The 26,329-nt window shown below is 48.3% G+C and overlaps 1 protein-coding gene across 1 annotated transcript in view; it reads left to right on the top strand.

The window, feature by feature from the left end:
* The first annotated feature begins 12,016 nt into the window (after positions 1-12,016).
* The window catches only part of NECAB2 (N-terminal EF-hand calcium binding protein 2), a 71,281-nt gene continuing 56,968 nt past the window's right edge, over positions 12,017-26,329 (top strand). Inside the window, exons 1-2 of the mRNA XM_054269322.1 lie at positions 12,017-12,245; positions 20,967-20,991. Coding sequence (XP_054125297.1) covers positions 12,048-12,245; positions 20,967-20,991 — 223 coding nt within the window. The 5' untranslated portion in view covers positions 12,017-12,047. The remainder of the gene's footprint in view (positions 12,246-20,966; positions 20,992-26,329) is intronic.

The raw sequence follows: 26,329 nt of genomic DNA, 5'->3' as shown, positions 1-26,329 counted from the left end.
TTACGGCGCTTTTTACGGCAGTCGCGCTTTACTGTCGTCTTTACGACAGTCGCGCTTTTACGGCAGTATTTACGACAGCCGTGCTTTACGGCACTTTTTTAATGACAGCTGTGCTTTACAACACTTTTTAACGACAGGAGCGCTTTACGGCCGCTTTTACGACAGTCGCGCTTTACGGCACTTTTTTTACAACAGTCGCGCTTTACGGCCGGATTTACAACAGTTGTGCTTTACGGCCGGTTTTACAACAGTCGCACTTTATGGCTGTTTTTACGACAGTCGCGCTTTACGGCGCTATTTTACAACAGTCGCGCTTTATGGCGCTTTTGCGACAGCCGTGCTTTACGGCACCGCCCCTTTACGACTTTTGCGTTTTACGGCATTCCCCTTCTACGATGCGTTTTTCACAGGAGGGAACTGGGATGGACTTGGGTGGAGCTGGGGGGCCTAAAATGGGACTGGGAGTGACTGGGATGGTTGGGGAGGGTGAGAGGGAGCCTGGGGAAAATGAACTGTTTGAGGAGACTTCCTTGGGTTTGAGCTGGAGCATCAGAGCAGCTCTGCAGCTGCTGAAGGCTCTTCAGAGGCTGCTTCCATGCACAGCTCTGCTGCTGCTGCTGGGGCAGAAACCTCACCTGGACATGGACTGCAATTTTCTTGCTCTCCTTTGGATGAGAAATGCAGCACATACATGGAGGTGGAGGAGAGATATTATTACAGGGAGCTGGGAAATTGTGTTGTTTTTAATTAAAGGTGGACATTTTCTAGGGATGTGTAACTGCCCTCCAGCAACACCATATGGCCCTTGGGTGAAGCTGATCCCTGCTGTGTTGTTAGTATGGGAAGGGCAGATGTTTTGGGAAATAGCTGCTGGAAGGGCAGTGGTTCACTGACAAGGTGGGTTCAGAGCGGCCTTTGTGGAAAGCACAGGTGCCTTCAGCTATTGCAAGCCTTATTTACACCAGGAACCCCTCAGTGCAGGGCACAGATGAGCAGCCTTGTGCTGGGTTGGGAAGCACAAGATGGTATTTATGGCTGCCTGCTTGCCCAGGGTGGGACTGCTGAGCCCCAACTCATCTCCCTACCTGACAGCAAATGTAAAAATGCCCTGGTGCTTATGTTTCAGTGACAATTAAAGGCAATCGCTGTTTATTTGTGTAAGGAACAGCCCCAAATGCAGCCTCCTGGTAGTACCTAATCCTCTGTCAAAGTTGGGCTCTGCCCATTCTTCTGAGCATTTTGTGGTTGATACTGGGCAAGGCTGCCACCCAAGCACAGGGTATTGGGAGGGATGTTTGTGATGTTGGCATGTGAATCGCCACAGGATTGGGCATGAGCCTGCAGTTCAGGAGGAGGATGGATACATGAGAGCATTGCATTGTCAAAAACCCATCCCCAAAAGTTTTTGAGAAAACCGCCCTTGGCAGTGCACTCAGAAACATATGGGTCTATTCTGTCAGTCAAAGCTTTGGTAATTTGCCTTAAAAATGGAGCATCCAATGCTTTTTTGCAGCCTGCCAGGGGAGATGAGCACTGGTGTCTGCTCTGTGGGGTGTAGGAGGCAGCTCTGCTGTGATTGCCAGCACAGACCTTGCCAGCACAACAGAATATGTTCTAAAATAGGACTGAGGAAGGGGATGGGTCAATAACCCAGCAACGCCCATGTAGCCATTTCACAAAACTACAGAATCACCACAGAATCTTGAATGGCTTGAATTGGAAGGGATCTTAAAGATCCTCTGGTATCAAAGCCCATCCTTGGGCAGCAACACCTTCCACTGGAGCAGTTTACTCAAATCCCATCAAACCTGGCCTTAAACACTTCCAGAGATGAGATATCCCCAGCTTCTCTGGGCAGCTTGTGCCAGGCCTCTCCAGCCTCACAGGGAGAGTTTCTTCCTAGTGTCCACTCTAACCCTTCCCTCTGTCACTTGAAGCCATTCCCGCTCATCCTCTCACTCCAGGCCCTTGTCCAAAGTTCTTCTCCAACTCTCTTATCTCAGACCCTCTTTGGGAACTGGAAGGGGCTTTAAGGTCTCCCTGGAGCCTTCCCTTCTCCAGGCTGTGCAACCCCAGCTCTCTCAGTCTGCCTCCATGGCGGAGGTGCTCCTCTGTTGTCTCCTCTGCAGCAGCTCCCCATCCTTCTTGGGGACAGAGGGCCCCAGCTGGTTCCTGCAGTTTTGCGATCAAATGTCTCCAGCACCCATTGATAATTTATCTCCCTAAGCCCTGGATTTCCTAGCAACCAGATTAGCCCCAGCAACACACAGTGAGTGCATTGCTGGGCAGCCCAGCTTGGCCTCCGCAGGGTCCCACAGGTGCCTGGGTGTTCTCACCAGCCTTGGTAGCTTCTCCCATCCCACTGTACCCCTCCCCAAGCCAACAGTCCTCCAGCGTGCTGCTCCTTTGGGACCAAACACCCCTGCTCCTCACCAAACACCCCTGCTGCTCTCAGAGGGGTTGTTGGGAGACTTTTGTCTCCCTACTGCAGTCAAAATTTTTATGTCCTTTGTGTTTACAATGGGCCACTAAGGTGTGCCCTGAAATGCTGTAAAACAAACAGCTCTGGTTTATTTTTTTACAAGTTTGGTACTAACAGCTGGGAATGCTCCACAGCCATAAAGGAGCATTAAGGAGCTCCACAGCCATAAAGGAGCCATAAAGGACAGTTCAGGAGCCACTGAACTGATAGTCTGCCTGCTGGAATGGCTTTCAAATATAGAACAGGCTCCTGGAATCACTTGCTGTAATCCTGGAGGCAAAAGTGAAGCAGTAAATCTGCTGTGACTCAGAGGGATCCCCTGGCAGAGAAACCTTCAGAAACATTACTGGAAGGGGACAGATTTATCCTGGTGCCTGGTGGGAATCCTTCTAAAATTGCTCAGAAAAAAAGGGGAACCCAAATGAGGAGCCAATGGATGCAACCCTTAAGCGTTGTGTTCTCTGTCACAAAAAAAAAAAAAAAAAAAAAAAACCAAAAAAAAGAGAGAGATCCACATACTTAATGTCATTGCAATTTAAGTTTCTCCATATCTGAAGCCCTGGAAGCAAGCTGCTGTTTAATAGAACCACTCCTCACAAATCTGAAGTGACCCCTGGAGAAACCTGCTGGCAGATCTCTCAGCAGGGATCCTTGTGTCCTGGTGCCAGGCACCCTGCCCAGTGCTCACACTGCCTGCTCTCTCAGGAGAAATGGGCTTCCACCACATAGAAGACCTTCCACCACCCATTCCTCTTCCTCAGCCAATTCTGAGGAAACCTGTGAAGAAATCTCTCCTTTTGAAACTGAGCTTTCTGCAATGAACTCAGGCAATGTGGGCGACCCAGGAGTCCTTTGCTCTTATAAGTTCAGCATGGCTTCATTTAATATCTCTATTTCTGACATTTTCATGGGGAAAAGTTATAAATAGTTGGCTTCATATTTCTGCTAAATGTCTCATACAGCATCATCTCCTACAAAAAAATATATATGGTTTATTACCTGAAATGTACCTAATAGATGGTTTATTAGGTACACCTAATAGATGTACCTAGATGGTTTGTAGGTACATAAACCTATAGATGTAGGTGTACCTATAGATGGTTTATTAGGTACACCTGGACTGGTGAAAGATCTGATAACTTTTGTATCATTTAAATTTGAGATTTGCTTTGGATCTTTTTCCTGTGTTCTTCCAGGAGTTGCAAAGTTGAAGCTACCTGGAGTTTAATTGCCACACTGTGTCTTGCCATGTGAAATCACTAAGGAGCAGAGAGAGGAAGGGTGAACCCCTTCAGATATCTCTCAATTGTGCTGTAAGAGGGTTTCCTTTGCAAATCTGTGCCTGGGAGCCCTGAGAACCTGCTGCTGGGCTGAGGGCTGAGGGTTTGGCAGGTTGGGCTGGCAGCAGGGGCAGCCCAGGCTTTGCTCAGGGCATGTGCACAGAAATGGAGATGGTCTCTATCAGAGTAACTTGGATGTGGTGTTATGTAATTATCTGGCCCGGGACTGTACAGACATGTTTTCAGGGAAGGGATTTAGCTGCTAGGACAACTCCAAAACACTGATCTGGGCTTGCAAAGGGTGATAATGCTGTTGGGACAGGTTTTGCTGGGAAAAAAGTTTCAGGCTTCTGAAGGTGTGTTCAAACCCCAACTGAAAGGATCAAACCTGTGTGTGTGTGATTCGAGATGAAGGTGGAAGTGGGAAGGTCAGAGCTGGGATTTTACATTTTGGTGAAAAGATGACAGGTGGGATGAGGACAACCAGTGGGTTCTCAGGGATGTTGGGATGTTGCACAGAGACTTTGTGCAAGCAGGGCAGCACTGAGACAGGGGTAGCAAGCTAGTTAAAAATAGGTTTTCAGGGGATATTAAATTATTCATAAACTTACTATTCATGAAATTATTCATAAACAATTTTGTGGATAGCTGTGGATTTGTAAACTCCCACAGAGAAAGAGGGGAAGACAACTAAAAAAACAAAAGTGATGTATTAATTAAGATCTCTTTAAAGAAATGTTTAAATAACATTATGCTGCAAGGACTGGTTGGAAATGGGATTGCAGCCCTCCCTGAAGTGACCCTGTGTCTGTCCCACAGCAGCACAGCTCCCTCTCCTGACTGCAGAGCTCAGCATCCCCAAGATGAGGGGTTATTGTTCTCACTGAGAACAGGTTCATTTCTGCAGTGTAAATGTCCTTTAAAGCATGAAAAGATCCATCCCTGCCTGCGGGGATGTGCTAGATACAGACATCTTAAATCTGTAATTATTGCAGGTTCTCTGTTGGAGTATGGCCCAGTGGGACCTTCCCTATCTCCAACTGTCTTCTCCAATTCTCATTTAAAGCAAATGTCTGCTTTCCAGAGTGAGGGCTGCTGCCTGAGGAGGGGATGGTGAGTAGGAGCAGCTGGCAGCACCTCGGTGTGATGAGTTTCTGATCTGGGCCACAGCACGAGGCTGGGCTCAGCTGGTGCCTGCCCTGCCATCCCATGGGATCACTGCTGCCATCCCATGGGATCACTGCTGCCAGCCCGTGTCCCAGGGCTGTGCAGGGACACCAGCAGGGCAGGGACCATGCAAACACAGTGCCCAAACTGCTGCTGCACCCATGTGTCAGTCTGCAATGCTCCAACCTTTTGTCCCCATGAGATTGTTTTGACATCTTGATTGTCCACCTTCCTCAGCTGCCAGCAGCTCAAATTATCCTCAGAGATTTGTAATTTCTGCTTGCACAAGGGCTTGGCAAGCCCTGTTTGTGTTGCCCAAGCAGCTTTAATTCCCCAGCTTGTCTTTGGATAGCTTTGGACAGGAGCATTCCCTTTGCAAACAGGGTTGGTTTCTCACACTGCAAACTGTGCTCAGCTCCATCCGCAGGTGCAGCAGGCAGGTGGGAGGCTGGGTCTGTGCCAGGCTTTGAGAATGTCTCAGAGCTGCCAGAGGAATAGAAAGGTGGGCGCTGAGCGGATGAACACACAACTGTCCCATGCCCGTCAGCTGTGCTGTGCTCCCTCAGTGCCATGGGAGCTGTGGGTGTCAGAGCCCAGAATCACCCAGAGCTGCCCAGACTGGGGGGCCACGGGAGCTGTGCCAGGCAGGGGCCCTGCCAGGCTGCTGGGGAGCTCCAGCTCAGAGATAAAACCCCAGCTGGGACCCATGTCATACCCTCATGCTGGGATCCATTCTCCAGAGCACTGCTGGTACTGGCCCATGGGGACTTTTCATTGCTGTGCGGGGATGAGCCACCAAAAACCCACACTCTGCTGCAGCCCAGAGCCTTCCTGCAGCCTCAGCAGCAGGCACTAGAGGTCCTTGCATGCCATGCTGTGGATGTGCAGCCTCTGGAGCTGCACGGGCTGCTGGTGGGACATTTCCTCGAGGGTGACAACCACTGGATGAAGGTGACCCTTCTCCAGCTCTGGCTTTATGGCACAGAAGGGAAGTTATGGAGGAAATGCACTTTCTTCACTGCCATCTTCGTGCTCCCCTGGGAATGCTGGATCAGGGGCTGCCTTGCTTTTGGGCATCATTTTCCATGACATCCCAGCAAGCTGACATCCATAAGCATCCCAGCACCTGCAGCTCAAAGTCACTTCTTGGTGATCCCATTAAATTATTTCAAGAGCAGCTCTTTGTTGTGGGAAATCGATATCTGCCTTGAGGGCTGTTGATGTCTCAGTGAAACCCATTAAATTACATGAGTTTGATCCCAAAGTGGCAAACACAGCAGCATTTTAAAATAGCTCCACAGCCAGGAAACCCAATAACATGCTCATGAAGTGATTTTGTCTGTGTGTGTGTCCAGCAGTGTCTCCCAAACTCTTGGTGAATAATTGTGGGAGCAGTGTAAGATATAAATAATTTCCCCAGGTCTGTCACTTTGAGGACAGCAAATAAGGACAAATAAAATGCTGGAGGAAAAATGAATGTGCCTGGTGCTTGGGCAGTAAGAGGCAGCACTGAGTGTGCTGCTGAACTGGTGCTCTGCACCCACAGACCAGCTCACAGCTGGAGCTGCAGTGAGTGTCCTTTGGAGAGCCCCTGGCAGATCCCTGTCCCTGGCTGTCACTGGGTTTGTCCTGAGTGCCATTTACCACTCTGCAGTGGCAGTGATCCCCTGCAATGGGGATCCCTGAGATCCCTGGCCCTGGCTGTGACAGGGTTCACAGGGGTTCTTGGATGAGGGAAGAGACGAGGATCTGGCTCCATGTTTCAGAAGGCTTGATTTATTATTTTATAATATATATTACATTAAAACTATACTAAAAGAATAGAAGAAAAGGTTTCATCAGAAGGCTAGCTAAGAATAGAAAGGAATGGTAACAAAGGTTTGTGTCTCCGACAGAGTCCAAGCCAGCTGGGCTGTGATTGCCCATTAATTACAAACAACTCTATGAGACCAATCACAGATGCACCTGTTGCATTCCACAGCAGCAGATAACCATTGTTTACATTTTGTTCCTGAGGCTTCTCAGCTTCTCAGGAGGAAAAATCCTAAGGAAAGGATTTTTCATAAAAAGATGTCTGCGACACCTGGCTGTCCCTGGGCTTGTCCTGAGTGCCATTTTCCATTCTGCAGTGGCAGTGATCCCCTGCCCTGGGGATCCATCCAGGCTATGGCCACCAGCAAGCCCCGGAGCCACGCAGAACTTCTGCTGCTGAGTGCCCCCTGAGGGCACATCACAGCCACCAGCAGCTGCTCCAGCTGTCCCCAGTGCCAGCAGAGCCTTTTCACATCCCAGCAGGGCAGGGCAGGGCAGGGGGTCCCACTCCCACTCTGGTTTGTGTGAAGCAAGCCTGGCTGGTGGGTTCAGCCCCTCTGGGCTTTTGTGCCAACCTCGCTCCTGTCCTGCGGTGCCAGCATCACTTGGAGGACAGAGAGCAATGCCTCAGGCAAAGGGATGCTCAAAGGGAAAGCTCTGTGTCCTTCTGAGCCCCCTCCAGGTGTTCACAGCTTTAGCCACAGGCTGAACATGTGAAGAATAAGAAATGTTTGTGTTTTACCTCTCTAAACTGTCCATCCCCCGAGGCAGCTCTTGGCCAGAGCCCTGCCCGTGCCCTGCCTGTCCCCTGTGCCTTTCCCTGTGCCTTTCCCTTTGTCATTGTTCCTGCACTGGGAACCCCAGAGGGAGTCCTGCTTTCTTTGAAAGCTGTCAGATTCCACTTCCTGAGCACTAATTAACTGTGTTTATTGTCAGAAATAAACTGGGGAAATCTTTTTTCCTCCCACAAGTGCAGTCAGAGATGATATCTGCCAAGCAAAGAAGGAAATTACTTTAGAAATTAATTACAAAGGGTATAAGCAATGGGAAATGTGCCAGTCCCTCCCTCCCCACTCTTGTTATGAAGAAGCTTGATAGCTCTGATCTCAACACATTCTCAGACACATTTTGACTATTAAGAGTGCAAATAATCAGTTTTATGTTGTAATTGGGGAGGTCAGTTATGAAGAAGCAATATTTTATTTAGATGCCATAAATTAAACTTTTTAAAATTGGTGGTCATGTTCACACACAGGCTTAGGAGATGTGAAAGTTTGTAATTCTCCATTTCCATGTTTTCCATACCAATATACATGATCTGAAGTGAGGTATAGGGCACAAGAAACAAAAGGTAATTTTGGAAGGTTATCGGAAGTGGATTAGCTTGTTCCAGGGTCCTTAATAGTTCTGACATCAGTTGCATATTGAAGGGGAAAATATTTTCGTTTGCTTTACCTGAACACCATTATAAGTAATAAACATGCAAGAAAAACGTCGCTGTAGCTCTTCCCTACAAATCCACAATCACAAGGTGCATTGAATCAGTGGCCTCTAATCAGGGTGTGTTAGTTTGGGTGTTAAATGTTCATTTCCTCAATTACTAAAACAACAGAGCCAGGTAAACTCCCTTAATAGCCAACACCAAAACAGAATCAAGCACCACGCTCTGAAGTTATTTAGCAGCCATCAGCAGAAGGATTTGAACCACTGTTTGCCTACAGTCCTGCACCTCAGAATAGCTAAAAGACAATATTATTCAGGTTTGGAGGTTTCCACTGAATGGGGCAGGAGCTGAAGGCCATATCAGGAGCCCATGTGGAGGCTCCAGCCCAGGTGTCCTGAGCTGTATCGGCTGCCCAGCCCAGGCAGGAGCTGAGCTGCTCCTGAGAGGTGGACCTGACACTTCATTAGTGGTGAGGGGAAGCTGTGTCACCGAACCATGAGCTCTGCTCCGTCCACCTTGCAGAGGGAAGGGGCTGTGTTGTGTTTCCAGGAGTTAGCACCCTGGGCAGTGCTGTGATTTCAGGAGTTAGCACCCTGGGCAGTGCTGTGTTTTCAGGAGTTAGCACCCTGCACATGGACACACTCCCCGGTTCCTCTTCAGTTCAGACTGGGGTTACCACCGTGCTGTTGGCAGAGTGGCATTTTCAAGCTGGGATATACATTTTCTTACAGTGACCTGTTGATGCTGCATCATAACAAACATAAATTAATAGAGGGACTCAAGTGTCAGTTCTGCTTCCAGGCTGGGTGAGCAAGGCTGCTCTGCCAAATCCCCATCTCTGTGACAGGGTTGCCATTTCCTCTTCCTGCCACTGAACTGTTGCATTAACCCCAATCATCGGTACATATTAGTCAGTCATCTGTGACATTTTGCACCAAGCAAGGCTGCAGGTCCTGCCTGTTGGAAGTTTTTAATTAAATAAAGCTGCCTGCTGGGTGCAGAGGGACAGGGGGAGAGAAGGCAGAACTCAAAGGGGAGATGAAAGCCACTGCCTCTGCCCACACCGGGCTGTGGGCAGGACTTCTGCTCCTCTTGGACCTTTCCTTCAGAGAGGCCTTTGTGTTTCAAATGGCCTCTCATCTGAAATTACAGCACATAGTTTGTGCTCCTGCTCCAAGTCCTTCTGGAAAATACTGGCTGTAGCACCTGAATAGACCCCATATGAGAGCTGGCAGAGCAAACCTTGTCAGTGGGAGAAATAAACCTGTGCTGAGCTCCAAATGTACCAGGCAAAACACATTGTCAGGTCAAGGTCAGCCTTGAAACTGGACTGGTAATACTCTTCTTTGAGATCTCAGAGTTCCTGAACCTGGAGCTGGGAGTGAGAGGGAAGAGATCTGGTCTCTAACAGCCTTCAACAACCTTCCTGTCCAACTGATCCATCATTTATAACCCTGCAGATGTCTGGAACAAGGCATGTGCCCGGCCAGCACAGCAGGGGGGAGGTTCAGTGTTAAATATCAGGGTGGAGAAGGTGCAGCAGCAGCAGCTGCCTTTCCCTTTCCCTTTCCCTTTCCCATTCCCATTCCCATTCCCCTGCTGGGCAGGGCTGGAGCTCTGTGCCTGCAGCACAGCGTGGGAAGCAAAATGCCAGCAGGGCAGGGGCTGTGCTGCCCTTGGCCCTTCACGGCCTGACCATGCTGAGCCTCCAGAAGCTGTAATTAATTAATGCTTGCTGCTTTCCCAGGGATGCACTTTGCCTACTGCTAACTGTGCTTTTTAGCTGCATTCTCTCCCTTCTCTCCTATTAATTCCTGTGCCACTCAGCATCTGCGTTTTGGATAAAGCTTTCAGGGCAGCCAGTGGCTGCTGCTGGCCCTGCTCTCTCCACCTTTAATGAAATGCACTGAGTGTGCTGGGTGCCCACTTTTTCCTCAAAGAGAGACTTCAGCCTCACAGGAACTCGGGAATAGCCCTGAGTAACACAGCCCAGTAAAAATGGTTGGCTTCTTCCTAATGTCTGAATGGCAGAATTTCTTTTTCTATCTCGATCTGTTTAGTAGGGAAAAGGAGCATTTTAATGCCACAGAGCTGGTTTTGACACAAACAAGAGCTGTTTTTCACAAAAGCACAGAAATAGCCCCAAACTTCAAATCCAAGTAATGAATCTTCATAGCAAATAGAAAGGAAATTTCAAAGAACCTTATTTGTAAATTCATTCAGTCAATAGTTTTAATTAGCAAGCATGTATAGTAATCCTAACCTGGGTGTGATCAATACAGTCAGAAGCAGCCATTTAGTGGAGGGGTGTCTAAAGGAGAAAGAAGAATGTGAATAATCTGAGCATTGTACAAGTACAGAAGAGCAGAGTAGCTCTGACCATGAGGGGCACAGGAGGTTGGCACCAGCTCATGGCAAGGAGGACAAGATGTGGCTTGGCTTGGCTGGGCTTTGCTGTGAGAGGTGATTGGGAACTGAGTGATGGGTGGGTTGGACACTGCTCTGAGGGTCCCTGTGAAAGAGCACAGAGCCACTGAAGTGCTCCACAAGCCATCATAAACCCCTGAAATTCCTCTGTTTCCCCCCATGAGTTTTGCATTGCTGGAGAAGGAAACCCTGACAGGCAAGAGCTTGGTGAAAGAGGGGCTCCGCCCTTGGGTGTCCTGACCTACTGCTGGGCTTCTCTGTGCCTCGCTTGATTAAGAGGCTTTTAAGAGCTTCCAGCTATTTTCCATGTACTCCAGCAGAAAGAACTGGGCTCCCACTCGCTTTTCTTTGAGCAGCAGCTGAGAGGAAAATGCACATTCCCCACCTGTCACCTCAAACGCAGACGATTCACCCCAATTTACCTGCATAAAGATGGGGGATTAGAAGAAGCAGCTAAATAATTCCTCCTTTAGGCTTTTCTGAGGGTCTGGGTTGTGGTGAACTGCAATGTGTAAGCTCTGTTGAAAGGAACCATTTACTGCTGTTTGTTTCACTGAAGGCAGTGGTTGGTGAGGCCCTTTGGAGTGATCCTGCTGCTGGAACAGGACTCTGTGTGGGAATTCTGCAATGCTTGCAGGGATGCTGGGTGTGCTGCCTCCTGTGACAGAGCTGCTCAAATCTGGCCCTGCTGGGTCCTGAAGTCTTCTAGAGCTGCCTCTGAGAGGGTCTGGCTGCTGCAGGTGGGAAAAGCCCTTTGGAGCCTGTGGCTACTCCAGAATTCCAGGGAAACCTCTGAGTTTCTGGGTCTGAGCTCCCCTGCTTTGGTGCCTTGCTGGGTGTGAACTCAAACTGGGAGCACCTCCTCAGGTGTGGAGTGGGAAATTAAATTGCCTAGTGCCATTGTGTCCAGAAGATTTATTGCCTCTACTGCAAGTCTAAATCCTGCTGATTTAGAGGCTGAAGCTGAGCACAGGAGTATCTCAAACAAATACCCTCACAATACAGAATTACAGGGTTAGGAGTATTTTCCAGCTGGGCACTGTGGTTAGTGCTGTAGCTGCAATACTTCACCTGGAATCGCTGACCATTCATTGAATAGGAGGAGGCACAGGGGTGTAGGGGCAAGTTTTATTTACTAGCAACAAATTCATTCTCTTCTGCCCTCACAAAGAGCTGCTAAAATCTGCTGCGAGTGAAGGGGAGATAACACGGATACAGTCTTTTCTCGACATAAAAACCCTAAAAAAGGCGCTTTGTGTTGTAAGGGGGGCTGACCTTTCCCCACCACAAAACTCCCCCGTTGCTCTCCGGGCAGCATCCCCGCGGACCCGCCCGCTGCCCGAAGAGCGGCGGTGGGAGGAGGAGGAGGAGGAGGAGGAGGGGAAGGAGGAGGAGGAGGGGGAGTCCCGGCGGCGGGATGAGGCCGGGCTGAGCGATGTGCGAGCAGGCAGCGCGCTACTGCCGGGCCGGGGTGCAGAAGCTGCTGCGGAAGCCGGCGCCGGCGCTGCGCGGGCTGGACGGGCTGCTGCGCTGGGCGGCCGCCAGGATGGGCGACAAGGGCCTGGCCGAGAGGGAGCTGCTGGCGCCGGGAGCCACCGCCGCCCAGAGGAAGGGCACCTCCGTCATCCTCGATGTGAGTGCTCCCTGCATGCCTGCATCCCGGCTCCTGCCTGCCCCTGGCAGCGGGGATGTTCCCCGGCTCCTGCCTCGGGATGTTCCCGCAGCCCGGCTCCTGCCTCCCCTCAGGAACGGGGATGTTCCCCCGCTCCCGCGCTGCCCGGCTCGGCAATCCCTGGGGCTGGGTGGGCGTGTGGGTCCCACAGCCTCCTGCCCGTGTCCCGCAGCCGCTCGGATCGCGGTTGTTTCCCAACTCCAGCATCTCCCGGAGCAGCAGCTGAGCAGGGTTTGCAGCCCGGCTCTCCGCTCACCTGGATCCTGCAGGGCGGGCGGCTCGGCAGCAGGGCTGTTCCCCGCATCCTCGGCCGGCTGGGACGGGGTGGGAATGAGTATGGGATGGGCAGGGGATGCAGCCCAGCTCCGGCATCTCCCGGGCTCGCTGGGTGTAGGGGTGCTCAGATTTAACAACTTCTTCCCAGATCGGTGCCGCTGGGCTGCCCAGGCTATGGGGCTGCAGCCTGGGTCCTGTCCCGGTGCTGCACCGCCCGGGCTGTCGGGGTGGCTCGGGTCCCCTGTCCCCCTGCCCTGCCCTGCGCTCCCTGGGACAGCTGGGAAAAGCTGCGCCTTGGTTCTGCGTCTGCTGGAGCGGGCTGGGCACGGGGTGCGGTGTGGATACTGCTCTCCTCTCCTGAGCCCATAGCATTTTTTACCGGAGGGGCACGGAGGTGTAGCTTGTGTCCTTCTCCTTGGCAGGGCTCTGAACTCTCGGGGCTGGCTGGGCTTTGGGGTGCCCCGTTCCCTGCACCCTCTGGATGGGCTGGGTGTGGGTGTGCACCCCGGTTCTGCAGCCTTTCCCCAGGTCCTGCATCTGAGGATGCACTGTAGGTGTTTAATCCTGGCTGGGGGACTGGCGGGGATGTGCTCAGTGCCTCGATTGCTGTATTTATAGACCTCCTGATTAGGGAGCTACCGAGGCTGTTTGCGCTTAAATGAATTGGGAGAGTGGGGTGGAATCAGCCGGAGTGCAAATGGTGTAATTACAGTCTTTCTGCTGCATCCAGTAATTAAACACATGGATCCTCTGTTTTGCTATCTCCTAGCCTTAAAAAAAAAAAAAAAAAAAAAAAAAAATTCAAAAAGAAGTAATGAATGCAAAATAAACTACTGAAGCATTGGCTGTAGTAATTGGCTGTAGTAAAGGATAACTCATGGTCTCCTCAGAGATAGGATAGGCAGTAGTAGCTCTTCAAGGCAAGCCCTTACACTCTGTAAATAATTTGCTGAACCCGTGAACCCGTAGGCATTGGCGTGGGCTGGAGAGTCTGAAACTCTTCCACCTCTGAGCACCCTGAGCTGGGAGGCACTGAGGTTCCCTGAGGAACCGTTGTCTCTAATTGCCAAAAGCAGCTCAGAGAGCAGGATGGATGGATGGATGGGTGATGCTGCCCGTGTTAGGGGCCGGCAGGTGGGCAGCTGCAGCCTGGGGGAGTGAGCATCTGGGGAAACAAGTGCAACTCACACCCTTATGTCTTTGAAATTAACTTGTTCAGGAGGGAATTCCTGGGATTTTTTTCTATATTTTTATTGTTTTGGCTTGTTTTGTTTTTTAATCTGTCCTGAAATTGCCAAAATCTTACAATAATTTGGAATCTGAGTTTCAGAGCACAAATGCAATTAGGAAGCAACATTAAATTTATCTAAGAGGTTTCTTGAGTTAGGAGTGTTTTGCCACCAAAATGGTGTCTTATCCATTCAATTTTACCATCTTTAAGTGATTTTTTTTTTCCACTTTGAGCTTTGAGATTAGGAAAAGAGTCATGAACTTTCAGAATGGGTAACACAGTAGAGCATTGTATTATTTCAGTGGGAAGTACAATAGAGCTGGGTGTGCAGCTCCTAATCATTTTTCCCTTTCGCAATGGTACTGGGAGCCCTTTCTCACCTGCTGAAAGTAGAAATGGATTCTGGAAATGTAAGATTTGAGAGCTTAGGGATTTTTTCCCCCTCCTTCCTTAGAACTTGATTTTCTCCTTTTTCTCCAGGCACAATAGCAAAGGCAATTGAAGCTGTGGCTTCGCTGTAATGGGCTCTTCAAGTGCACTGCAGACCCCCCCTTTCATACAAAGGGTTTCAACAGGGAACACCTATCTAGCTTAATTTTCACACATTAGCATGAAAGTAACAAGCATCCCACTGAACGCTCAGGGATGATAACCTGTTTTCCATTCAACTCCTTCACATTTTTGCTGATGGATGTGCTGGGGAAGCAGCAGTCCCAGCTATGCAGGAGAGCACCTTCTCCATGGGGGAGGAAGAAGGAAAAGACCTGTAAGGTTTTATGTTTAACTAACAGGTTTCCATGAGCTGGTGTGCTATGTGGGCAGTTTCTTGGGGGCTGGAGGAGGAGGGGAAAGCTTGGGCTTGGTTATGAATTAGGTAAAATGGCTTTGACACTAATAATACCTTAGTCACTTCTTCCTCTTCTGGCTTTCTTTTAATTCATCCATCCCCAGTGTTCTTGTTCTGACTCCTCCATGAGGGTGTCTGGTGTGTCAGAACAAACTTTCCTGGGCTCTTCCCACCAAAGAAACACAACTGTGCTGATGTGGGTCAAAACTGAGGCTGAGGAGGAACAAAACACAAGGGGCTGAGATGTCTCCTGCCATCAGCCTGGCTACTGCCACTGGAGGATTAGTCTTGGCTTTGGGCTGGCTTCTGTGCTTTTTTTTTACTTTGCCTCAGGCCTTTTAGGTAAAGGATTAAAAAAGATTGAATAGTGTTTACTAGTTCAGCATGAATGAATGAATGGTCAGTTCTTACATTGGACAATTCATCACAAGGGGTTGAGATTGAGCCAGGGGTCTGTACCCACCCTGTGCCCACCCTCAGGTGCCTTCTCTGGGTCTGCTCCAGCTGCAGGAGCCCAAGGCTCAGGGCTGGGCAATGTGCAGCAGGAATTCCCACTCTCAGCACAGGCTGTGGATGGACACAGGATGTCTGGGGCTTTCTGCACCCACAAGCACAAACCCCTGTATGAAACACTGTCACAGAGCTGCTCCAACCCACATGAGGAGATGGTGGCATTTCCAGTCATGAACAAATCCTCAATGCCACAATGCTTGTGGAAAGGAGGATATACTATGTGGGTGTATATTCTCTGAGAGCCAAAGTGAGATTGCATTCACTGAGTGTGAATGAGTGCACGTGCACACAGAGCTGAGGAGGATGGCCCTGGAGGCACAGGCCATGTCCAGGCAGGTGCTGCTCTCTCTCTGGGAGTGCCTCAGAGCTGGCTGATCTACTGCCCTTGCTCATCCCCTCCTGCCTTCCTGTCACTGCCAAAGCCTGAGCTGGCAGCAGAGGTGGGAACCCCAGAGCACCTGAGGCAGGTCAGTCACAGCAGCTGCAGCTGCTCCATCTGGTTCACAGCTCATCTCCTGCTTGGCATCTAAAATGAGGATCAGCCTTGGTTATGAATGAGCATCCCCATGGCAGGACTGTGAGCCCCAGGCAGCACTGGCCTCCCTACCTCCTTTCTTGCCAATGCATTGATTTTTGGCTTTATTTTAAACACTCCTGAAGAACACAGTTCCATTCATTTCAGGTCAGGTGAAGCTTTCTGTTTTGTCTACCCTGTTGTTTGCTGAAAACTAATTTCAACCCTTATCTGATTTTTATTCTTTGACAGAAAGATAATTTCAAATCCATCTCTCATTCTTATGGCTCCTATTGCAACCTCACTTATGTGGCCAACTCTGGTTTGTGCTTCTTCAGCCCCATGGGATTGGGTGAGGTGTCTAGATAGAAAATACAGAGAATTTGGGTTGTGCCAATGGTGCATTTCCTAATGTACATCCAGAACTGCCATTTCCAGCCATTCTGTCAATGCCATGATTTCCAGGGCAGCCCTCAACAGCAAGGCTCTTTCAGCCATAAGAATCCCAGGAATCCCTTCTCACTCCTCTTCTGTTTTGACCTTTTTCCTTCTGTTTTCATTTTGTTTGTTGGATTTCTTTTTCAAGGTTGCTTCAGTCCCCTTCCCTTGTCCTTGTTTACTTCCTCACTGTGAGTGAGCTGGGAGGGCTCTTTTCCTGCTCCTTTATCCTCCCTTTGTGAAATCCATGGTTTGACATCTTCCCTTGAGCTGTGCCTGCAGGCACAGCTGGAGAGGAGGGCCAGGGCAGGCCAGGCTCTCTTCCTACAGGAACTGCTCACTGCCAGCTACAGGATCACACAGGAGAGCCCATCCCTCTCCTCTGATCTCCAGCCTTTGCAAGTGGGTGCTTGAAATGCAGCTGAACAGAAAAGTAACTTCTAGTGCTGAGCATCACCAGGTCAGAACATCAGCTGCAGCTCTCACCTCTCTCATGAAACTTTAATTTAGGACAGCCAGGTGAAGTCTAAAGAGAGGTAAGAGTGAAAGCACGGGTTGGGACATGGTGTCAGCTGCTCTTCTCTCGGGGAGGAAGGGAAAAAGAAAAAAGATCTGCTTTGAAGTGGGAAAATGCCCAGAGACCTGGAGCTCTGCACAGCCTTGTTTTGTGGGGAGCCAGTGCAGATGGAACAGTATTTCTACACCAATGGCATATTCCTTACTGAAACACAAAATGAAACCTTTCTCCTTGCATGGGGAACACTCAACCTGGGGATGTCTAAGGACATAGTCTATAGTGACAAAGCTTCAGGTCATTATTTTCCCACATTTTCACCAGAAAGAGCAACAGTGAGAGGCTGCAGGAGAGGAGAGTCCTACTGGTGCCTCAAGTTTGAGAAATAAAGGCCATACCTGATATAAAACCTTGTCTCAACCCCAAAGGAAGTGTCAAGACTTGTAGGGAGAGGAACAGAAAGCCAGAACAGGAATGCAGGACCATAGTATGAGGATCAACAATATTTTTAGGTCTGTGTGGGTCTCTGGATGCCTTCTCATCCATAGGCTTTCCTCATGCATGAGACATGATTATGTTTGTCTTCTATTCTGCACCCAGATTATGATGGAAAACAGAATTTCAGCTCAGCTGCTTTCTATTTTATATCAACATCTTATTCACCTGGTGAAGGGATTATAAACTCCACAAACCTTTAATAATTCTTGGGCTTCTTAGGGGAGTGCTATTGTGAATTTAATAAAATTCGTGAGAAACCCTTCATTAAGAAGCCTCCAGTGTGGCATGTTCTCATCCAGGAGCTTTGAGAAGGCAGATATAAATGTTTAAATTTGAAACCATCATTTTTTTTCAAGTTTATTATTACCACCAGGGTTTTGAATTGCTTACTTCTGGCAGTTAAATATCTACAGTAGCCATTTGAGAGAATAGCAAAAACACACATTTAGAGAAAACCTATTGGAAATCTTGACAGAAGTTCTTTGCTTTAGAGAAAATAATGTTTATATTCATCTAAACCACTGGTAAATGGGTTAAGTGAGCCACAGACAGCAAACTGAATGTACTGCCCGTATAAATCCTATGAAATGGGTTAATTCCCATATTGTGGGCATCCTGTGGGCTCACTGTGAGACTTAGCCTGTGCTTCAGGAGCTTTGCTTAACAGCTTCAAAGCACAGCTGATGGGGGAGATGCTGGCTGTGGTACTTGGGGTGGATAATTCCTCATTTCCCATCCGAGATCCTGCAGTGCCCCCCCGGTTGGGAATGGGGGGTGATGGAGTGGAAAGAGCATCCCTGGCCAGGCTGAGCCAGGGGACGGTCCCGGGCCACGTGCAGGCACGGGGAGCCAATGGCTGCTGGGGGCCTGGCAGGACAGGGCACCTCACCATCCATATTTCATTGGCTCCTCTCTCCCTGACCTCCAGGGCTGAGTCTGAGTGCCTTTGCTGCTGGGAGGGGATGGAGCTGCTGCGGGCTGGGTGGGCCGTGCAGCTCTGCCTTGGAATGGCACAGCAGCCTCACTGGTGTTCCTTATTCTGGAGCTGTCATTGCCCCCAGCCCCCTGGGAGCCTGGCACCATCATGGGTCTGCTCTCTGGCACATAGGGAAGCTGTGAGGGGCTCTGGTTTCCCTTCCATCCCCAGCTCTCACACCTCTCCCTTATGGAGAGCTCACCTCCTCCTTCCCACAGGGGAGCAACTAATCCAAGACCTGAGCAGAAGGTGTCTTTGGGTGTGTGGGGGAGGGCACTTTGCTGAGCTAGAGCATAAATCCTGGGTCTTCACAGCAGCAGCATTTTGGCAGCACTGCCAAGCTATCACAGACTATATTACATCTTTATCAGGCTCCCAATGCTCATTCCAGTGCTCATACCTTGATGCAGTGTCTGCCTGTGCTGACAGATGACTTTGTCTTAAATTGTTTTTTCCCTCCAGGTGTCCCAGTTTTTTTGGGTTTTTTTTATGTGTGCAAATTTTAGGTGGTTCAATTAAGTTGAAAGAATAAATCCTGCTCATTAGCAATAAAAGCCAAGCAGCTTTGTCCTGTAGAATTAACTTTGATCAGTAACACAGCTGATGTGATCTTTCATCAACACATCAACGTGTTCATTTACTAATAGTCATACTTTAGGGAGTATCTGAGAGAGTTAAAGCCCTAAAATATTCACTTAGTGAAGCTGGATATAAATACTTCAATTTCTAAACATTTCTTCCATTTCTTAATTTTTTTTTTCCTGTTGCTCCAAGTATTCCTTGCAAGGAGCAGAGCACTGCAGGTTGAGCCTTTCTCATGCTATAATTTACATTTTTCCTATTGGTTTTGCCTCCCCATTCTCCCTCTGCCAGCTGTGCTTAGTGGGATGGTGATCTCCCCTGGGACCTTAGGACAGGCATTGCTCCTGCTGTAGTGCCTTGGTTTCAAAGCAGTGGGAAGCGCAACAGAAGGATGTGCTGATGAAACAAAACCCCCAGAAATAACCAGCACCCAGGAAGAGAGCTGCCTCATCTGGAGGTGCTCGTGGGGAGTGAGGATTTGGGATGTCCAAGCTGTGAAAAGAGGAATATTTCATGCAGTGGGCAGGGCACACTGAGCACAGTGAGGGATGTGTGCCAAAGCCAGCACCTTGCTGGGGCCCTGATGGGGTTTATTCCTTCTTCCCATAGACAAGCCATGACTGGCTGGCCTTTCAAACCCCAAATTTAGCATCAATGAAATCTGTAAGTGTGGAGAGAGGTTGGATTTTCCCTCCCAAACCTTCTAATTGCTCTTATAAAATGGAGGTCAGCACGAGAGGGGTTTTGCTGTGGTCCCAAGCTGTAATCCTTGCAGGCAGTTTCTGTGGCTCCCAACACTTTGGTTTGGCTCAGGCAGAGGGGTTTTGCCTCTGCTCAAGTGCACCAGAAGGTCCTGCTTTGACTCTGCCCCGGGCTGCAGAGCCTCACAAGGACTTTGGACAAAAGAATGATTAATGTTTCTTAATTAAGCCATATTCAGTGAAATAGCATATTCTGCAATTCAATTTGTCTCTGGGGGTTCTTGTTTTGTGCAGCAATTTCTCTTCTGGTATTTTTTTTTTTATTTAATGGTTTTGTGACCCAGAAAATATGAGATTCTATTTTATGGCTGACTCTGATCTGTCTTGCTGGTGCTTTTATTCCCTCCTCAGGGAAATTTCTTTGTACAACTAAAATCTCTGTTCTTGCTCAAATTAATAGGGTTAGACCTGAAGAGATCATGAGAATATTTTACCTTTTCTGCCCATATTAATTTTTTTGGTAATCTATGGCCAACCTGTGCTAGTGGCCATTATTGGCAGGCACCTGTAATTTTCCAGCCTTTGCACAGGCCTTTTGCTATTAATTGCATTTTATTGGCAAGGTCAGCAGAGCAAAACAGCACAGCCCTGGAGAAGCATATGAGGGATGTAATTTAGGGATGCAGAAGTCATGCAAAACACAGGCAGGATGGCAGCTCAGCTCTGCAGGGGTGACAAAGTAGAAGTTATTGCAAAACAAAGATATGTGGCTTATTCAGAAGGGGGGGTTGAGGAACAGCCACCTACAAAGGACTCCAGATGCTGAAGATCCATGAGAGGATTTTTGTTAAGGGGTGTGACTGTGTGAAATTAAGTAATACATATGCATCAACTAAGTGGGGCTAGCTAATGAGTGTGTAATCAGTGTGTGTGGTTAAAAACTCAATTAGAGCAAGAGCCCTCCAAGTGACCAGCTGATTTCAGTGTTACTGGATAATTCCTCAGATGAGACTGGTGAAAAAAACTGCAGTTGTTTCTGTCCTCTTTCTCCCTGGCAAGTTCTACAGTGCTACACATTATTGCAATTTTTTTCCTTCTGAAATGGCCATTTGATTCCTCTCTGTGGGCTGCTCTCCATGCTGTAGTTTTAAGTCTAAATATAATCTCCTTCCCACGCAGGAGACTTGCTTTAAAAAAAATGTTGTAAATAATTTTTTTTCACAAGTGCAGAGCTGTGAAACTTTAAGAGATTCTATTGACTCCAGAGAAATTGTCTGGACTGGCTGCACGGCTGTGGGAATTTTTTTTAGTGTGTATTTTTCTGGTGTTGGATTCATGGTTTCAGCTTTCTTAAGTGAGGGAGATGCTGGAAGTGCTGAAAGCATTTCCACCAGTTATTCCAGTTATTCCGTCAGTAATTTGTGTTGCTCTGGGGGAAATGAGCTGAGTTTTGGGGAGGGTGAGCTCAGTAAAGCCCTGAACTTGAGGGTTGGAGCACTTGAACCTGCCCTGTGTGTGGGGCTGAGCAAAGGGCTTCACCCCATGCTGGACAACGCAGCTAACACATTTCTCTCTCTCTCTTTCAATTCTAGATTTTCAGAAGAGCTGACAAAAATGGTAAGTCTGTGCATTCATACTTCACATTTCTTGATTGGAATATTGTCAGTATTACTGTTTTTCCTGATAGTAACATCCAAGTGTTTAAATGTTGCTCAGTTTGCTGGGTCTGACACTGATCCACTCAAAGCATCAGAAAAGGTTTTGGGGTATTTTTGGAAAAGATATTCTTAGAGCAGAAGTGATCCTGGTATGCAAGTTGGCGTGGCAGAACCCACCAGATAAAGAGCAATTTCACAAAAACAATACAAAAATAAATCACAGGTAAGTGATAAATGAGGATCCACCCCTTAGTAAGCTTGGAGTAGCTTTGCAAAACAAACCTACCTTGTGAATATTTATAGTTTGGTTCCTGAGGGACTGGTCCATACATCAAAGAGCAGCACACATTGTGCCTGTGGAAAGCTGAACACCTGCACTGAGCCCAGCCAAGTCCTTGCATTTGGAATAACCTGGATGAGTCTTCATTAAATGACTTGGAAAGGGAGAACTGGAAAGATAACAAGCTTAAGGAAAGAAGAGTCAGTGGGCCCAGCCCCAGGATCTTTCCACACCCCAAAAATCAGTTTTATTTTAGATAAAATCCCAAGAGCTAGTGTCTATTCTTTCCCTGTTGTACAAGAAGAAAATTCAATGTGCATCAGAACTCTGTGTGTTTGCAGAGGGACTTGTGGGAGGGCTGTGCAGAGGAGCACAGGGGAGAGTTTGGTTGTTCTCCTCCAGCTTTGAAAGGGAGATGCCTGATTTCTGCTGGGGCTCATAGCTGGGTATCCTCACTGCCCCTGAGCAAGGAGGTGCTGCCAGCTGGCTCAAAATAAGAAGTAAATTCCATGGAACTCTGGGCACTTGGTAATGGCAACTGACAGAGTAATGAGATGCTGAAGTTTGCTGCTTAGAAAAGCTGAGCAATTGTGTGATACAAGGAGAGTGGAGAGTAAAAAATGAGTTTATGCTCTTGGCACCAGACTGTCTGACTTCAGAGATGGTGCTGGGAGGTATTTGAACTGCCAAGGGTGAGAAGGTCGATTGTCCTGCCTCTCCTGACCCTCAGTGCAGGGAGAGTGGCTGGATCTCTTAAGGAAGGCCAGGTGCTCTCTGGTGAAGGAGCTTCCTCCATCTCTGCTCCCACTCTTGTTGCCTGCAGTGCCCAGGACCTGCAGCTCCAGTGTTTGGGAGCACAGTGGGTGCCGTGCTCTCCATGGGATCAGTGCTGCCCTTCCCTTTTCATGGGCACAGCTGGCACAAAGCAGCTGGAGCTAAGTGGCACCTCTGTCCCCAGGCTGTCCCCTGCCAGGTGTCACTCTGGGGCTCGTGTCACTCTGGAGCAGGGACTGTCACCCTGGGGCAGTCCCCTCAAGGACTGTGCATCCTCCAGGGGTTCTCCTCACATTTATTTAGACGCTGCTTTTTCCTTGACACTTGCCAGCCATGGTGACCAGTGTCACCAGCCATTCATATTTGATGAACTCTGGATAACAGAGTTTGCCACTCATTATAATTAGCTCAGTGTGTTCCTCTGCAGCCTTTTGGGCTCACAGCTCCCCACTGCCCCTCTCCAGCCTCCTGCAGCTCACAGCAGCTGCTGCAGGAGATGTGCAAGAACATTTCCATTGGTACAGCCTCTCTGAAAACTAGGGCTCAGAGGTTTCCAGAGCCAGAGGTAATATCTTTGTATTTCGTATCCCTGGGGATCTCTTTTTCACAATTCTCTGTGACATTCTGGACTTTAATTTATTGATTTGTTGAAATTCAGCCTATTCAAGGCTTTGCCTGTTACAGCTCCAAGGAACAGTGGAAGCATCAGCCTGCTGCTTTTATGTCTCACAGCAGGTGCTGTGCACAGCCCTCTGAGGAAAAACGAAAATCTCACACTTTTTATTTTTGTCAGAATCCCAGGATGGGGCCCTGGGCCCTGGACAGACTGTTAAAAACAGAACTCCAAGAAGTGCACAGATTACCAAAATATTTTATTTCTGTGGTGTGCACAGAGCAGAGGTTCCTGTCTGGAACCCTCCCTGGCAGAGGCTTTGCTGTTCTGCTGAACCAGCTGAGATGGGTCATTATTCAGTGTGTGATGGGGGATACTGGGGAGAGCCCCCTTGGCAGGGAGGGCTGGCAGCTTCACCCAGAGCTGGCACCCCTTGCTTTCCTCAGCTGTGCCAAAGCCACTCTCACAGACCTGTGCAGGAACCCTGCAGAAATAGGGCAGGGGAAAATCTCAATAAAACTTCAGCTCTTGACATCTGGTTTAACTACAACATCTCATTCAACTTTTTCCATGCAGAGATCAGAGGGTTAGAGGCTTACCTAAAAGGCAAAGGAAAGGATTGTAAGATAAGGAGTAGTCTCATTTAATGTGCTGTCAAGAGGTCATAAATTTGGAAATCTTTTCAGCATCTTGATTTTTTTTTTCCCCCAGCCTGGTAAAAATGGTACATATTGTGTTAAAGCAGAGTGGCTGGCTCAGGCACGGTAACTATGGAGCCTGATAGCTTGAATTTAAGAGCATCTTCCTCCTCCCCCTTTCTTCCAAACCTTCTCACATAAATTGTTAATTCATGTAAAATTGGATGTTCTTGCTGCAAGATGCTAAACCATGTTATTTCCCCTGCCATGTTCAGGTACTTGTGTTTAGGTGATTTCATTCAGTGCCTGCATGTACTAAAAGGCTGCTAATGAAGCAGCTCCTGCTTGTTAAAAACATCTTGGTCTCCTGTTCCAGAGGAGTGAGATTCTGTCTATAACGTGAGCTAAGTTCTCAACCTTTTCCCCAGTGACAACATCAAGTAGTTTTGTAACTATCTACATGATAAACTCGAAAATGGTCTGCATGAGACACCTGGAAATGCTGAGCACATTGGAGATAACTGGATAAACTGACAAATGCTCTGAAAAAGGGAGAAGGGCTGGAGTGTAACCTGAGAGTGAATAACTCTGTTAGATCTAGTCATGCTTTGCAGGGGCATGGCTGTTAGTCATTCAAAATAATCTTTTTCTTTTGTGTAGGAGTGTTTTTCCTTTCTCTGCTAATAAATCCACCTACTGTCTTGTAATCCTCCCAGTCCCGGTAAACAATACTTAATCATTTAATTGGAATGTGCTGGGAAAAAGGAAGCATCTTGTTTTAGGCTGGAGCAGCAGAGCTGCCAATCATCTCAGTTATCTACTGTGTACTTAATCCTCTCATTAGAAAGCTGCTAATCAATTAAATAGCCCAGGATCCTCTTTGAAAGATTAAAAGAGTTTCATTTTGGCAGAACAGTCTAACTGCTAACAATCCATTATAGATAAGCATCTTCCCAAAAACCGATGCTTTATCTGGAAATCTCCAGCTCACAGCAACTACCCAGCCCCCATGCCTGGAGTGTAACTAAATGCAAAGTGCAGCCAGCTTGAATCTGCGCTTTACTTTGGTGGGGTTTGCTGTAATTATTAGTGCTTTATTTTGGTGGGGTTTGCTGTAATTATTAGTGCTTTATTTTGGTGGGATTTGCTGTAATTGTTAGTGCTTTATTTTGGTGGGGTTTGCTGTAATTATCAGATCCTGCTCATGGCAATGGGCACCAGTCTGACCCACCCACAGGTCTCACTTCCCAGGCAATGGAGCTTTAGGGAGTTTCCCTTCAACCTCTGCCCTGGAAGAGGAGAGATGCAAAAGGAAATATGCCAAAACCTTGGTTATAAAACTCCTACAGAAAATGGCAGAAGGATCTGGCAGTGGTGCAGTATTACACCTGATAGTGACCAGTGATGGGTTAGTACTGTGGTTCAGTCAACTTGGCATCTTCCTTGTGATTCCTGTACCAAGCCCAAGCCAAAACTGTTCTGGTTCTCCCTTCAAATTCCATCTAGAGAAGGATGGGAATGAAGCCATTCAGTGCACGCTGTCCTGAATAGCTCCTGTTATCAGAAATGAAATCCAATGAAGTGTGAAGAAATCCAGAGTACAAATGCTGAGAGGAGGTTTCAGCTTTCAGTGGTCTGAATGATCAGCTGAGGGCCTGCAGAGGACGTAGCAGAGCTAATAAAGGAGAAAAGGGAAGCATGAATGAAGCAGGAATTGGTGTTTGGAAAGGGCTTCTTGGTTAAGAGCCATGAGGGCAATGGCATTGTGCCCATTCCTATCCCAGTAGGGCTTGTCCTTTAAATAGCTGCTCACAGATTTCTGTTAGTCACTTAAGGGCTCATTAAATGAGATTTATGCTGCTATTCTGTGCAAGGAAAGGTCTGCACATCCCAGTGCTACAAGTCTCATAGCAAATTGCACTACAAGCCATGGGGGCACACAGAGAGCTCCTGACAAGAAGGGAACACAAATGGCTTTGCATTTGCACATCAGCATCACCACAAAGTGGCCAGGGAGCCTGGCCAGCTGTGAGGAGAGGGAGCTCTGCTGCCCACACATAAACTGGCACTGCTGCTCTGCCTGGCGGCTTTGTGCCCGTGGTGCCACTGCTGACCCCTGGCATGGGGACCTCGCAGGCTCCAAAAGCTGGAAAAAGGCAGAAAAACAAAACCAAGCAAATGAAAAGCCTCAGGCACTTCTCTCAGCCCCAGCTTGAGATGTTCAAGAGCTCAAGTTCTTCATAATGTTCAAGAAGGCATGTCCTAAGCGTCAGCTGAGTAGAAATCAGCCTTGTTAAACCAGTACAGAAAGGAAGAGAGTGAGGCTTCCCCCATGGATGGGATTTCTTGATGAAGGGATGGTGGTGGGACAGCAGGGAGAGTCCTGAGCCTTCAGCAGAGGGAGAAGGATGAATGAATCCAGGGGCTCTCAATTTCCAGCAATTTCCAGCCCTTCACAAAAGCTGTGTACCTGTCCTCGGTGTCGTGCTTGTGGGCAGGGACAGTTCCTCTGAGGACTTTGCAGATCGGGGGAATTTGCAGAGTGTTTAGTGGTAATAGCTCTCATAGTCTCACCCACCTTGTCCAGACCCCACTGGGAGAAGTAATTTTGATCCCCTCTAGTGAGCCTAAAGTAGGAAGAAATGTGTGTTTGTCTGTGGATGTGCCTGGAGCTCAAATTCACAAATGCAACCAGACACAGGGTACTGTGTGATTTATTCCTTTTCTTCCTTTCACTCTGAGAGTGCCCCTTGCTGATCTTGAGTTATTGGTACAGAAACTGGGGCAAAATGGAGTGAAAATGCCTCTTAAGTTCTGGTAGTGTGGGATAACAGAGAAATTCACAGAGACTGATGGAGAAAATGATCACTGGTGAGCAGATGACCCAAAGACCCCATTTTTAGCTTGGTAACTGTCCACAAGTTGTTTTTAAGACTTGAAATACTTCTCTTCCCCCATTTCCCCATGAATTTGAGGCCCTTTTAGAAGATAC

The sequence above is a fragment of the Melozone crissalis genome, unplaced genomic scaffold (assembly GCF_028551555.1).
Source record: "Melozone crissalis strain CALT ecotype California unplaced genomic scaffold, PUWL_Pcris_2 ptg000007l_1, whole genome shotgun sequence".
NCBI lineage: Eukaryota > Metazoa > Chordata > Aves > Passeriformes > Passerellidae > Melozone > Melozone crissalis.
This window is presented reverse-complemented; position numbering and strand designations above follow the sequence as displayed.